This window comes from Podarcis gaigeae (assembly GCF_964106915.1).
Source record: "Podarcis gaigeae genome assembly, chromosome: 8".
In the NCBI taxonomy this organism is placed as follows: Eukaryota; Metazoa; Chordata; class Lepidosauria; order Squamata; family Lacertidae; genus Podarcis; species Podarcis gaigeae.
In genome coordinates, this window is record NC_139684.1 from 88,218,679 (window position 1) to 88,234,604 (window position 15,926).

General features: G+C 50.2%; 1 protein-coding gene across 2 annotated transcripts in view; it reads right to left on the minus strand.

The window, feature by feature from the left end:
- Positions 1-743: 743 nt before the first annotated feature.
- Positions 744-15,926, minus strand: part of LRFN1 (leucine rich repeat and fibronectin type III domain containing 1) — a 140,439-nt gene continuing 125,256 nt past the window's right edge. For both annotated transcript variants that reach the window (XM_083753798.1, XM_083753799.1), the window contains exons 2-3: positions 14,185-15,580; positions 744-2,015 (exon numbers count right to left, since the gene is read on the minus strand). In XM_083753798.1, the coding sequence (XP_083609924.1) occupies positions 1,142-2,015; positions 14,185-15,560 (2,250 nt within the window). In that variant the 5' untranslated portion in view covers positions 15,561-15,580 and the 3' untranslated portion in view covers positions 744-1,141. The remainder of the gene's footprint in view (positions 2,016-14,184; positions 15,581-15,926) is intronic.

The window sequence follows — 15,926 nt, forward strand, 5'->3', positions numbered from 1 at the left end:
CAACACTCAAACGTTTTTTTGGGGGGTTTGACCTTGAAAAGAAATAAGAGAGTCATGGTTTGGGTAGGAGTTAGAAGAGGGCATTTGGGGGGGAGTTGCAGGGGAGAAGGGAGGGAGGGGTCTTGCATGACTTTAAATGGGGGTGGGAACAGGGTCCATTTCAAAGGTTTTAAGGAAAAAGGAAAGGGGGGGTCTGGATGTCATCAATGTTGGAAGTGGGGCAGCTGAGATGGAGGACCATAGATTTTGGGCGAGGGGGGAGGGAGGCGTGGGCTGGCAGAAATGGGGGCGAAGGCAGGGAAATCGGGGGGGGGGGGTTGTCGGTCGACGAGTTCAAATGACTTTTCCGATGAATGAACACACCAAACACAGAATTTCTTTTTATCTAGACCAGCCAGATACAATAAATATAGTAACCGAATATTGTCTCCGTGGGTCGTGGGGGTGGGGTGGGGTGTGCTGCAAATGGGAAGGGGGACCCCCATCCCTCCCTTCCCTTAAGTCGGACCACCACCCCGGTAGTAGTTTTTTCTGTGGTCTAATGCTCAGTTCTCTCCTGAAATAATTCCCCCCCAATTCTCTCCTTTTTTTCCTTATTAATGCATAAAGAGGAGGAAAGGGGAAAAAAAGAAAGAAAAGGATCTTTGTTTAGTTTTTCGTGTCATCTGTGCATATGTGTCTTTCCTTGGCCTCCCGCCCCCCCCAACCCCCCTCCCCCTTTCCCAATGCTCTTGAGCACTGGCACCCCTAAAACCATCCACAGCCCCCCTATCTCTCTCTCTCTCTCTCCCAACACCCTCTTTCCGGGAAACCGAACTTTCTCCCAATTTCAGCGAAAAAAATCATGGTTCAGTTCCCCTTCTCAATCTCTCTCTCTCTCTCTCTTTGTGGCTCGGTTAAGGCACCGCCGCAGAAGATTCTGGAAATGAGCGGTCGATTGCGGAAGAGGTTGGGGGGCAATGGGGGGCGGGCCGGATCCGCCCCTTGCCCCCTGTGAATATTTCGACCTGCTTCTCTCTCTCTCCCCCCCGGTCACCTTCCCTGCCTCCCTTCCTTGGTTGCTCTGCCCCCAACGAGTTGTGCGTCCGGCAAGTCCGTCCGTGCGTCCCCCCCTCCCCGCCCCCGCCCGCCACCCCGCTTTTCAGACTGTGCTTTCGAGCATCCATTCTGTGCTGCTAAAAGTGACCCTCCTATGGCTCAGGGGGTCCTCGTCCGAGTTCAATTGGGAAGTGGACATGTGTCGCTTTGTCCGTGCCCGGCGAGGGTAGCTGTGGCTCTGGAACAGCGAGTAGTCGCCGTCGAAGGAGTGCCGATGATGGTGAGTCCTGGACAACTCGCGCGTGGGGAATCCCACCAAGCCGCCACCAACGCCCATCTTGGCCCGCAACGGCGGCCCCGACCCGGCGTCCTTGACCAAGCACAAGGAAACCGTCGAGCCCCTCAGGGCACCTTCTGTCTGCCCTTCGTCAGAAGACAAGATGGCCACCGTCTGGAGGCTGGTGGCCATCTTGGAGCCTCCTCGGCTGTCCAGCTCCGTCAAGGCAACGTCTTGGCGGCTGGGCGCCTCTCCTGCAGCGTCCCCCCTCGGAGGAGGCTCCTTGGAAGCCAGTTCTTGGAGAGTCTCGTATTTGTCCTTGGAGGCCGAGCGGGGAAGGGCGTGGGCGTGAGGCTGGTTCCCGTTGGTCTGCGAGTAGACGTTGCTGACTTTGGCTTTCTTGTGCTCCTCCTGCCCGCTGTAGACTTTGTACCGGATCATGAGGATGATGATGAAGACCAGGACGGAGGCCACGATGATGCCCCCGATGATGATGATCATGGTGCCCCCCAGGAACTGGGTGTGAAGCGAGTGGCACTGGGTGGCCTCGCCCTCCGTGGTGAACTGGACGCAGCCCACCACACGGGTGGCCGTCAGGGACGTCACGCCGTCGTCGTAGACGGCCAGGACGCACAGGTCATAGTCCCGGCCGGCCGCCAAGTCATTCACCAGGAAGGTCTTGCTGGACGAGGGGATCATCCTGGGGGGGCGAGGAGAGAAGGAGACATTGGGATCAAACAAGTTGAGGGTTAGAAACAGCACCCAGCCACCCCTTCCTCTCTCACGGGCCTCATTCTTGCATGGCTTAGGGCCCTCGTATCTACAGGACCGCCTCTCCTGGTCTGCCCCGCAGAGGGAATAACCATAGTTTAGAGGTCCCGGACGCTAAGGAAGTCAGACTATCCTCCACCAGGGCCAGGGCCTTCTCAGTGATGGCTCCCACCTGGTGGAATGCTCTGTCCCAGGAGACCAGGGCCCTGCAGGATTTAACCTCCTTCCGCTTGGCCTGTAAGACAGAGCTATTCCACCTGGCCTTTAATTTGAATTCAGCCTGATCTTTTATTTCCCTTCCCTTCTCTTCCCTCCCCCTCCCCTTTTATGAAGATCACCCGCTCTGAGACCCCACAGCTAATTCTCCCCTGGCCTCCTCGCTGGCCCAAGTAGGACCAATTCAGCCAGCGAGCCCTGGGGATTATCAAATTGATTTTTGAATTTTATTGTCATTCATGTTTTCACATTGTATTATATATGATGTCTTTATAATTAAGTGTTTTAAAGTGTTTTAAATTTGTTGTTAGCCGCCCTGAGCCCGGTTTTTGAACCGGAAAGGGTGGGGTGTAAATAAAAATTTATTATTATTATTATTATGTAACTTTCACAAAATCATAGAATTGTAGAGTTGGAAGGGACCCAGGGGTCATCTAGTCCAACCCGCTGCAATGCAGGAATCTCAACTCAAGCATCCATGGTAGATGGCCATCCAACCTCTGCTTAAAAATCTGCAAGGAAGGAGAGTCGACCACATCCCAAGGGAGGCCGTTCAGCTGCCGAACAGCTCTTACTGTCAGAAAGTAATGTTTAGTCGGCATCTCCTTTCTTGTAACTTGATGCCGTGGGTTCGAGTCCTACCCTCCAGAGGAGGAGAAAACCAGCTTGTTCCATCATTCACGTGACAGCCCTTTTTATACTGGAAGGTGGCAGAGGAGGGTGAACAAGATGATCGAGGGTCTGGAAACCAAGCCATATGAGGAACGGTTGAGGGAGTTGGGCATGTTTAGCCTGGAAAAGAGGAGACTGAGAGGAGATAGGATAGGCATCCTCGAATATCTGAAGTCACATGAAAGATGGAACAGGTTTGTTTCTGCTTCTCTTGATAATAATAATAATAATAATAATAATAATAATAATAATAATAATATATTCTTTTTCTTTGGCGATCACTCATGTTTGAGTAAGATTGTCTTCCATAAACACGGTTTTAACACTGAGTCCGTAAGTGAGTGTAGAGGTCAATTCTGGATCCACACATCCTTCCACAGTGGGGACATTGGTTTCTGGGCAAGAGTTGATCCCGGTGAGGGTTTGCCAAGCGTGCCTTCCTCTTAGCATGTTTCTCCCTTGCGTGCTGAGTTTGAGTGTCTTCAAAACCCAGGACCTCTTTGGTCAAGGCTGTTCTCCAACTGGAGCGCTCGCAGGCCAGTGTTTCCCAATTGTTGGTGTTTATACTACATTTTTAAAGATTTGCCTTGAGACAGTCTTTAAACCTCTTTTGTTGACCACCAGTATTACGCTTTCCATTTTTAAGTTGGGAATAGAGGAGTTGCTTTGGAAGACGACCATCAGGCATCCACACAACATGACCAGTCCAATGAAGCTGATGTTGAAGAATCATTGCTCCCATCTGACTGTCTTGCTTCAGCCACTCTGAGCCCAGATGACCCAAACCAATGGCTTCACATTGCACCCAAGGAGATTCCGACTAAACGTCAGGAAGAGCTTTCCGACAATAAGAGCTGTTCAACAGTGGAATGGTCTCTTTTGGGAGCTTGTGAACTCTCCATCCTTGGAGGTTTTATTGCAGAGGTTGGATGGTCACCTGCCATGGATGTTTTAGCTGAGATTCCTGCATTGCAGCGGGTTGGACTAAATGTCCTTCAGGGTCCCTTCCAACTTGACAATTCCATGATTCTAACCCTACCTGGCATCTTTCCTTCAAACAGAGTTGGGAAATGATATAAAATTAATTGAAAAAATATGTTTAAAATAACTTTCTCTTAAAAAAAACCCCGAAGCCTTTCTTTTAGGAATTTTAGGTGCCGAAATCCCAAGGGAGCGGAAAAGTTTATTTATGTATGCAACCATGTTTATGTGAATATTATAGGCCCAGAGATGGAAAGAAGATAAAGTCCCGACCAGAGAGGAACGGCTGATGAAGGTGATGGATTATGCCAAAATGGCAAAAATGACTGGAAGAATCAGAAATTTAAATAAAGAAAGGGGAAATTATCTGTAAAACCATTGTAAACAGTTAAAATTGTTAGTAGGATTGGAATAACACTTGTAGTTTAATGTTGAATTGTGGAAATAATGGAGATGTAAAAGATTTGGATTATTATAAAAGATGCAGGAGGAAATGACTAATAATAGATCACAAAGGGGAGGGGGGAAGTCCAGGAGATTCCTTTAATCTTGTTTTTATGTTCTTCGTGTGCCTCCTCTGCAAGAGGTCCGGAGGGCGTCAAAATGAGAACGGGGCCTTTTCTGCCGTGGCTCCCTGTCTGTGGAATGCTCTCCGCAGGGAAGTTTGCGTGGCACCTTCACTATACACCTTTAGACACCAGGCAAAAATGTTCCTTTTCAAACAGGCCTTTGCCTGATTCGATCTACATCCTATACCCTTTTTAAAAATGCTGGGTCTTTTGGGTTTTGATTATTGTTGGGTTCTTGGTTTTGTTTTGATTTTATGTACAGCGGATGCTCGGGTTGCGAATGCGATCTGTGCGGGATGCACATTTGCAACCTGCAGCGTTCGCAACCCGCATCTGCGATTTGGTGCTTCTGCACATGCGCAAAGAGCGAACGCCGAAACCTGGACGTAACCCGTTCCGGTACTTCCAGGTTTCGGTGGTCGGTAATGTGAAAAAACACAACCTTAAGCGGCTGTAACACGAGGTATGACTGTATTTGATATTTTATGTGAACCGCCCTGAGACCTTCAGGTATAGGGCAGTATAGAAATAATAATAATAATAATAATAATGATAATAATAATAATAATAATAATGGTGATGATATTGTATGTTGGATAAGGTAAAGGTAAAGGGACCCCTGACCATTAGGTCCAGTCGTGACCGACTCTGGGGTTGCGGTGCTCATCTTGCTTTACTGGCCGAGGGAGCCGGCGTACAGCTTCCGGCTCATGTGGCCAGCATGACTAAGCCGCTTCTGGCAAACCAGAGCAGCACACGGAAACACCATTTACCTTCCCGCCGGAGTGGTACCTATTTATCTACTTGCACTTTGACGTGCTTTCGAACTGCTAGGTTGGCAGGAGCAGGGACCGAGCAACGGGAGCTCACCCCGTTGCGGGGATTCGAACCGTCGACCTTCTGATCGGCAAGTCCTAGGCTCTGTGTTTTAACCCACAGCGCCACCTGCGTCCCACCAGTATGTTGGATATGTGATTGTAAAGCTGTAATTTGAAAAAAAATCCCCAAATAAATAAAAAATAAAGTGAAATAAAACAGAGGTAGGGCAGGAGAAAACAGATGCTCAGCACCTTACTGTGTGCCCTAGCAGGCGAGGGATGCAGAGGATCCGGGCGGGAGAGGCGGGGGGGGGGGGCCCTTGCAAAGTGGTCCACAGACTGCTGAAGTGCCGCACTTCTGCAGAGCACTCGATTAGTTCCCATTTATTAGCAGGAGCGAGTGATGGAGAGGCCTGAGGAGCAGCAGGCAATTAGCCAAGAATTATAGAACCATGTCGCCAACAGCTGCAATTTTCTGGGGGTGGGAAAGACAGGATGGAGGGGGAGAAGAGATGTCGGGGTTGGGGGACGACACACAGATTGCACGTGGCCCAGGCGACCTGGCGGGAAGATGGATCGATCCAGCCAGGGAGGGGAGAGAGCTGGATCCATCATCCTGCCAGCGGAAAGGATTAGCCGGCGTCAGCCTTCAAAGAAACAAGGTATCTGGGCCTCCACACCAGGGTCTCGCTGGGTCTCCACATCTGTCTCCCACTGCAGGAACATGGCGCCTCTGGAACGGGTGAATTAATCATTGGGAGAGAAGGGGCAAGCTTTCCCCCATGTCCTTGGGAAACTGCCTCCAAGAGGATTGGACAAATTCTGGGAGGAGAAGGCTACCTGTGGCTTCTGTTGGTGGTGCAGGTCCATTCTGTGTCCAGGGCAGCTGTTTACCAGCTCCGTCTGGTACGCAGGATGAGACCCTGCCTACAGACTGTCTTGCCAGAGTGGTGCATACTGGACCAAGGCTGTTTAGGGCTTTAAAGGTCAGCACCAACACTTTGAATTGTGCTTGGAAACGTACTGGGAGCCAATGTAGGTCTTTCAGCACTGGTGTTATGTGGTCTCGGCGGCCGCCCCCAGTCACCAGTCTAGCTGCTGTATTCTGGATTAGTTGTAGTTTCCTGGGTCAAAGGTAGCCCCACGTAGAGTGCATTGCAGTAGTCCAAGCGGAAGATAACTAGAGCATGCACCACTCTGGCGAGACAGTCAGTGGGCCGGGAGGGTCTCATCCTGCGTACCAGATGGAGCTGGGAAACAGCTGCAGTGGATTGACCAGCAGAATTGACCAGCACCTCCATGGATAGCTGTGAGTCCAAAATGACTCCCAGGCTGGGCACCTGGTCCTTCAGGGGCACAGTTGCCCCATTTAGGACCAGGGAGTCCTCCACATCCGCCCGTCCCCTGTCCCCCAAGAATAGTACTTCTTTCTTGTCAGGATTCAACCTCAATCCATTAGCCACCACCCACCCACCAACCACCTCCAGACACTCACACAGGACCTTCACTGGTTCTGATTTGAAAGAGAGGTAGAGCTGGGTATCATCTGCATATTGATGGACGCCCAGCCCAAACCCCCTGATGATCTATCCCAGTGGCTTCATGTAGATGTTAAAAAACATGGGGGAGAGTATGGAACCCTGAGGCACCCCACAAATGAGAGCCCAGGGGTCTGAACACTCATCCCCCCCCCACCAATTTCTGGACACGGCCCAGGAGGAAGGAGCGGAACCACTGTATGACAGTGCCCCCAGCTCCCAGCTCCTCTAGATGGTCCAGAAGGATGTTGCGGTCTATTGTATCAAAGGCCGCTGATAAACCACGGTTGCAACTGACTGGGCATTATGACCGAAGTTGGCGAAGACTGGTCTGCTGTGACATCAGACACAGCCAACACCTCAGCTGCACATAAAATCCAGGCAGGGTGCTATTTCTGGCAGGTGCCCCCCCCCCCAATGCCTCTGAGATGCCTACAAGCTGCTCCTGAAAGCCACAGCCGTTTCCTGAAGTTAGTTGCCATCTGGCCCTCTGAGGTGCACTGCGCCTATCCAAGGAGGTTCTACTTAGCCACCGCAGCTAAAATTTCCAACAGAACAGCTGGCAAACAGCCAGAAATGACACCTGGGACTGTTGGCTTGCAAAGGCAGATGCTCTGAGCTATGACACTCCCCCTAAAAATGCACTAAAATCTCAATTCTGAATAGAAGGGTGTGAATCTAGGAGGTGACCTTATAGCATAGCTGCCAACTTACAGATCTGAAAATAAGGGACCAGCAGCCTCGAAAATAAGGGATCAGCAGCCAAAATAAGGGATTTTGCTTAGCTTATACAGAAATCCGGCACTGAAGGAGCCATGCTGCTTTGGCTGCTAGTGACTGTGTTTTGCAGGGGGTTGGACTAGATGATCCTAAGGGTCTACAACTCCCACCAAAGAAGAGGGGCAGACAAAACTGATGAACGACGTCGAGATGGAAAACCTTACAGGCAGAATTAGAAACCAGGAAGAGGACCTCTTTAATAAAGAACAGGGAAAGTTTATAATTTAGTTGAAAAGCTATTGTCAAGTATTACATACATTGGTAGGATTGACAGAAAAAATTGAACTACGGATGGACAAATGATTTATAAAAGTTATGAAAGGGATGCAGAGGGGGAAATCACTACATTAAGATGCTGCACTGGCTGGAGGGGATGCTAAGCAGCACGTCGGGGCTGCCGTCGTCCTGGCGCGAGGAGTTCCATCGGCCCTTCCCTGCCCGAGAGAGGAGGGGAGAGAGAGACTCTTGCCCACGCCGCCCGTGAGCCCGGCATGAGGCGGTTGTGGCACCACCACAGCCGCTGAAGCGCCGCCCTTCTGCGTCCCTCCCCATCCCCTCCTCTTCCTCCTCCCTCAGGCCGCCTCCGCCGCTGCCGCCTCCAGCTTCCCCTGGCAGCGCGGCGGAAGTCTCGCAAAAGAGGGGCTGCCTGCCCGCCCGCCGCCACCCGTCTCCTCAGGACGCGCCACTGAGGGGGAAAAGGGAGAGATGGAGACGCGGCAACTCATGCGCGCTCTCTCGCGCGGTGGAGGACCCCGAGCCGCTGCTTCCCTCCCGAGCCGGGTGAGTATGAAACCCGGGAAATTTAAGGGACATCATCCATAAGGGACAGCAGCGGGAGATGGCGCTGGGATAAGGGAGTTTCCCGCCAAATAAGGGACGGTTGACAGCTATTCCTTATAGCAAAGTCGGTCCATCGGTATATCCAAATCTGTCTATATGGACCAACGGAGTCTCTATGGGATTTCAAGCAGGGCTCTCTACCTGGCTTACCTGGAGTAGCTACTTCTGCATCGCAGGGAGTTGGACCAGATGATGTTTCAGGTGCTTCTACGAGTCTGTGCTGCTGGGGATTGATCCTGGGACTTTGGGTGAGCAAGGCAGGGGCTCTAACCACTGAGCCACAGCCCTCCCCCGGTTCTAGACAACTGGATAGCTCAGTTGGCTAATCGTGCCAAGGTTGCAGGTTCGATTCCCCTACATCCAACTCAATCCAATTCAATGGTGCAACGTTGTAAAATGTTGATCACTTCTCCTACCTGGGCAGTTATCTTTCCACAAGGGCCAACATTGATGCCGAAATCCAGCATCGCCTGAGCTCTGCGAGCGCGGCTTTCTCCCGATTGAAGTGCAGAGTGTTTGAGGACCGGGACATTCGCAGGGAAACCAAAATGCTTGTTTACAAAGCTATTGTACTACCAACCTTACTGTATGCTTGTGAAACATAAACCACTTATAAATGCAATCTCCAACTCCTGGAAAGATTCCATCAACGGTGTCTCCGGAAAATTTTACACATCACTTGGGAAGACAGGCGAACTAATACCAGTGTACTGGAAGAAGCAAAGATCACTTGTTTTGAAGCAATGATTCTTCAACATCAACTTTGTTGGACTGGTTGTGTTGTGCAGATGCCTGATGATCGTCTTCCAAAGCAACTACTCTATTCTGAACTTAAAAATGGAAAGCGCAATGCTGGTGGTCAACAAAAGAGGTTTAAAGACTGTCTCAAGGCAAATCTAAAAAAATGTAGTATAAACACCAACAATTGGGAAACACTGGCCTGCGAGCGCTCCAATTGGAGAACAGCCTTGACCAAAGGTGTCATGGGCTTTGGAGACACTCGAACTCAGGACGCAAGGGAGAAATGTGCTAAGAGGAAGGCACGCTTGGCAAATCCACACTGGGATCAGCCTGGGAACCAATGTCCCCACTGCGGAAGGACGTGTGGGTCCAGAATTGGCCTCCACAGTCACTGTTAAGGCTGTGTTTATGGAAGACAATCTTAGTTGGCTATGAGGGATCGCCAAAGAAGAAGAAAAATCTAAAGGTTATGGTTTCAATCCCCGCATTGGGCGAAAGATTCCTGCCTTGCAGGGGGTTGGAATAGATGATCCTCAGTTCTCTGATTCTAGGGCTGCCATGCTGAGCACAGAAGGAGAAGGTCTTTGAGGCTTCTTTCATGGCTACTTTCTTGCCTCTGCGCCTGAACTCTGCTTTAATCTTATTGCTGGCTTTGTGACAATTCCTGGCAGGGAATCCCAGTATGAGCAGCTGTTCCACCTCTCCTGCTCTCCCCTTCCCGGGAGATGGCTGCAAGGTGGCAGGAGTGGAGGAGATAAGATGTGCAGGATCGTCAGAACTCTGGAAGGGGAGGGTGTCAAAGCGGGGAATCTCCTCGGGGAGGCAAATGGAGGGGAACGTGCTGGTGGGTCAGTGGTGGAGCACCTGCTCTGCATGCAAAATCGTAGAATCATGGAGCTGTAGAAGGGAATCCGAGAGTCATCTAGACCAACCCCGGGCAATGCAGGAATGTGCATGTGTCTTTGAATGAGATTAAGAACAAATGAGATTAAGATTGTGAGTCAAAGGAGTGGGGAGTATGTGAATCCAGCGCTGCTTAGCTTATTTTGGGGTTGCTATTTCGTTAGTTCATAATTTATGAATATTGTTGTACTCTTCGAATCCTACAATAGGACTTTTGTTGTTCTTGGCCTGTTTAGCTTATCTTTTTAGTTGTTTGGTTTAACGTGGTTCATAGATTCTGATTGTTTCACTGGTAATTTGTAATTGCTTAATTTCTTAACTATTCTACAGGATTTTACGTGATTTATGTTGCATTATGTTGCATTCTGTTCTGTTGTCGTTATTTATTGTTTGTAAGGTGTTTCGCAATTTAATGAAATAATAAATTCAAAGAAAATGGCAAGGCTTTTATTAGCCAAAAATTGGAAATTGCAAGAAATACCAACAGTAGAAGATTGGCAGATGAAGATGTTGGGTTTCTTTGGAGCTGGCCGACCTGACTGGAAGAATCCGCGACCAGAAGGAAGAGGAGACACAAGAGGATTGGAAGAAATTTAAAGGATATTTAGCTAAATATTGTGATATAAGATAATTAGAAAATTCTTGGAAGTAAAAAATAGGCTTAGGGGCAGGATACGAATAGGTGGTAGTAAATATTAAGGATTAGAATATTAATAACAGAGATGAGGACAGTAAACGAAAGGAGTGAATATTATTAGAAATATGAATTTGGAGAACTGCTATACAGGGGTTAAAATGAAATTCAGTTAGAGGAGATTTGAGGAAGTCAGTTATCAATGTAAATAGAGATTTAAAGTAAGAATTTTGTTTTGTGTTTTCCTTTTTTTCTTTCCTTTTTCCTTTTCCTGTTGTGTGTTTTGTAATGTTTTCTTTTTCCTCCTCTATGTGATAAATGTGAAAACCAATAAAAAAATTTGAAAACAAAAAAGAAATAATAAATTCAAAGAAAAGAAAAGAAAGGAATATACAGCTGCCCCTTACAGGGATCGAACCTGCAACCTTGGGGTTATCAACAGCACTCTCACCAACCTCACTCTCTGTGCCAGGCATCCCCAACCTGCGGCCCTCCAGATGTTTTGGCCTACAAATCCCATGATCCCTAGCTAACAGGACCAGTGGTCAGGGATGATGGGAATTGTAGTCCAAAACATCTGGAGGGCCGAAGGTTGGGGATGCCTGCTCTGTTCCCTCTCCCCTCTGTTCACCCAGCTCCTGCAAACACCTTCCCACTTTCAAATCATTTCCCCAGCAAAAACATTTCCTGAGATCCTTCCCCTGCCTTATTTATTCATTTATATTAATCTTTTTCTATGCTATGCTACCCTTCCTTTGTTGCCAGCGCTGAAGGCAGCCCATTACGAAAACAATAATAACTATTAAAAAAACACCCACCAAAAATTAGCATCCCACATAACGATAATTAAGTCAAATTACTCGTAAGATTGTAAATACATATGATTATTCCTAATGCCATAACACGGCGAGAAATTTAACAATAGCTGTGCGCCGATCAAAACCTGCATGGATTTGGGCTGCGAGCCTGCGCATGCTTACTTGGGAGTAAGCCCAATGGGACTCTGTTGGGCTTACTTTGGAGTAGAAGTGCACAAGGTGGGGCTGTGCTGGCAGGCTGCAGGACCAGCTACAAAGTCTGTCCCACTCAAGTCGGTGGGGTTTACTTCTGAGTAAAAGCTCAGACAACTGTATGGAATAATGCATGACGGGAAACTATAGCTCAGGCATTCAGAAGAACAAAAAATAATTAAATCGCAGGGCTGATCTCACTTAGGTAGACTTCGTTGGAGACTTGACTGGGACGTTGCTCAGTCCCTACGTTCAATGGTGTGTCTCTCAGAAGACTAAGAGATGCCATGATAAAAAAGGTAAAGGGGCCTCTGACAGTTAAGTCCAGTTGCAAATGACTCTGGGGCTGCGGCGCTCATCTTGCTTTACTGGCCGAGGGAGCTGGCGTTTGTCTGCAATTTTTCCAGGTCATGTGGCCAGCATGACTAAGCTGCTTCTGGCGAACCAGAGCAGCGCACAGAAATGCCATTTATCTTCCTGCTGGAGTGGAACCTATTTATCTACTTGCACTTGACGTGCTTTTGAACTGCTAGTTTGGCAGGAGCAGGGACTGAGCAATGGGAGCTCACCCCGTCGCGGGGATTAGAACTGCTGACCTTCTGATCGGCAAGTCCTAGGCTCTGTGGTTTAACCCACAGAGCCACCCGCATCCAACCTTACTAGGAGTCAAATACCACCGGCACATCATTTTCATATAGTTTCCTTTCAGTGTACAATGTGCCGAGAATTTCAAATCAGATTTCCATAACCTTTCCCAATCTGAAAGATGGATAAGGGTTAAGGTAAAGGGACCCCTGACCATTAGGTCCAGTCGTGCCCGACTCTGGGGTTGCGGCGCTCATCTCGCTTTACTGGCCGAGGGAGCCGGCGTACAGCTTCTGGGTCATGTGGCCAGCATGACTAAGCCGCTTCTGGCGAACCAGAGCAGCGCACGGAAATGCCGTTTACCTTCCCGCCGGAGTGGTATCTATTTATCTACTTGCACATTGACGTGCTTTCGAACTGCTAGGTTGGCAGGAGCAGGGACCGAGCATCGGGAGCTCTCCCCGTCGCGGGGATTCGAACAACCAACCTTCTGATCAGCAAGTCCTAGGCTCTGTGGTTTAACCCACAGCGCCACCCGCGTTTATCACATGCCGTGATAGATGAAGGGCTGTCCTGTGGAAGATGGAGCAAGCTGGTTTTCAGCTGCTCTGGAGGGAACGACCTGAACCAACAGATTCCAATGACAAGAAAGTAGATCCCAACTCAATGTTAGGAAGAACTTCCTGGTGGAACGGACTCCCCTGGGAGCTGGTGGACTCTCCTTCCTTGGAGGTTTATAAGCAGAGGCTGGATGGCCATTGTCAGGGTTGGGCTGGATGACCCTCGGGGGTCCCTTCCAACTTCACAACAGTATGATTCCATACTTCAGAAGAGGCAGAGCAATTTCAAAAACTCAATACATTTCAACTCCCTGGTGAGCCCTCCTGCTGGAAACTCACATGATAGATCACTGCAGCTTCAACATCTCCGTAACTCTGTTCCTATATGAAGATAAATTCTAGCACGACTTCTCTCTCTCTGGTGACTGGGAGTGGCTGCTGAGACCATATAATACTGGTCCTGAAAGACTGGTCCTGAAAACTCCATCTGGTACGCCGGATGAGACCCTCCCTGCCTACAGACTGTGTGGCCAGAGTGGTGCATGCTCTGGTTATCTCCTGCTTGGACTACTGCAATGCACTCTACGTGGGGCTACCTTTGAAGGTGACCCGGAAACTACAACTAATCCAGAATGCGGCTGCTAGACTGGGGCCTGGGAAAAGCCGCCGGGACCATATAACACCGGTCCTGAGAGATCTGCATTGGCTCCCAGTACGTTTCCAAGCACAATTCAAAGTGTTGGTGCTGACCTTGAAAGCCCTAAATGTCCTTGGTCCTGTATATCTGAAGGAGCGTCTCCATCCCCATCGTTCAGCCCAGCCACTACTGTCCAGTTCCAAGGGCCTTCTGGCAGTTCCCTCCCTGTGAGAAGTGAAGGCCTTCTCAGTAGTGGCACCCACCCTGTGGAACGCCCTCCCGCCAGATGTCAAGATAATAAAAAAACTACTTTTAGAAGACATCTGAAGGCAGCCCTGTTTAGGAAAGTTTGTAATGTTTGAGGTTTTATCATGTTTTTAATATTCTGTTGGGAGCCTCCCAGAGTGGCTGGGGAAACCCAGACAGATGGGTAGGGTATAAATAATAAATTATTATTATTATCTCCACACCCATCCACCCACACCCACCCATTAATACCCCATGGCAATACAAGCCCCAGCCCATAAGTCCATCCACGTGGCAGCCACGGACACTGCCCCAACCACAGCCCAGCGACTCGAACGGTGCAACGGGCCCCGACCCACGTCACTCGCCTGTAAACCAGAGAGTCATCCAGGGAGCTGTTGTACTGGATCTGGTACATACGGATGCCAGGGATGTGCCGTTCAGACGGCCAGTGGATGACCACCGAGGTGGACGTCAGGTCAGCCGCCACGATCCTCTTGTCCAGGTGGTTCTTGGTGTCGTTGGTGCCCGATTTGGCAGAGGTGGTGATGTCCGACGAGCCGGGATCGGGCTCCTTCATGTGACCCGTGTTGTTGACCAACAAGGGGAGAGGGACAATGCAGATCTCGACGGGAGCCGTGGCCTCGCCGGCAGCGTTGGAGGCGATGCAGTTGAAGACCCCGTTGTCCTTCAAGGTGGTGATGAGAACTTCCAGGGTCCCGTTCTCGAAGACTGTCGTGCGGGTGGTGTTGTGGATCAGCTTGCCGTCGGGGGCGATCCAGTGGATGGAGGGCTCTGGGTCACCTACTGCCTTGCATTTGAGGCTGACGCCTTGCCCTTCCATGATGAAGGCCTTGGAGGAGTATTGGCGGGTGATGAGCGGGGGCTCACAGATGAACTCCTCCTCGGGGATGGACCAGAAATACTTGTCCATCAAGTGTTCCGGCGAAGCGCAGGTCTCCAGGTCATCCTCTCGGGTCAACCTACGGAGCCAGAGGAGCTCGCAGTTGCAATGGAGCGGGTTGCCTCCAAAGCTGATGGTCAAGGTGGACGGGTGAGTCCCACGCACGTTGGCCAACACTTGGGCTCTCAAGAAGAGGTTGTCCGGGGGCAGCTTCTGCAGCCGGTTGGAGGTCATGTCCAACCGGACCAGCTTCTGCAGCTGGGAGAAGGTTCCCTCGGCGATGTGGTCGATGAGGTTGTGGTCCAACGTCAAGGTGTTGAGGGTCACCATCTGCCCGATGGCCTCCCAGGGCAGCGTCTCCAGGTTGTTGTAGGAGAGGTCCAGGTCCTCCACGGTGGAGAGGAACTCGTCAAAGGCAGAAGGCTCAATGTGGCTGATCTGGTTGTTCCCCAGGATGAGGTGGCGCAGGTTGCCCAGCCCGCGGAAGTGTTCGTTCTTCAGGGCGGCCAAGCGGTTGCTGTTCATGTGCAATGCCCTTAAGGCACGCAGGTCAGAAAAGGCGTAGGGCAGGATCTGGCTGATGGTGTTGCGCGAGAGAGTGAGGTGCACCAGGCTGGTCATGTTGGAGAAGTCCTTGCGGCGGATGACGGTGATGAAGTTGTCCGTCAGGCGCAGCTCCACCGTCCGCCGGTCGATGGTGGGCGGGACAAAGAGGAGGCCCGTCTTGGCGCACAACATGGTCAGCGTCGGGGAGATGTTCTGGCAGATGCATCGGCCGGGGCAGTGCTGAGCTTTCGCCATGGTGCCAAGCATCAGAAGAGGCAGGAAAAACTTTTCCATCGTACCGGCACACGCCGTACCTGCAGAGGGAAGGGAGAGAGGTGTCAGTTGGGGACACAAGCGTGTCAGCAATGAATCACATGGAAGAAGTGACGTTAACTTTCTCAGAACAAACAAGGTCTGCTCAGGAGTGCCAGGCCTCATGAGTGTAGCAACACTTCTTGGTGGGTCTTGCCACTGTGAGGGAGTTGTGAAGACTAAAGGCAGGATTGCCAAATGCCCACTTTTTCCAGGACATGTCCTCTTTTTCTGGTCTGGTTGCCATAGGTCCATTAGACTCAGATCTAAGGCACATGGCTAAGCTAGTCTGCAGCAGAGAATGGCAACAGAGCAGTATCTTAAACTAGCTAAAGGTGAAGGGGTAAA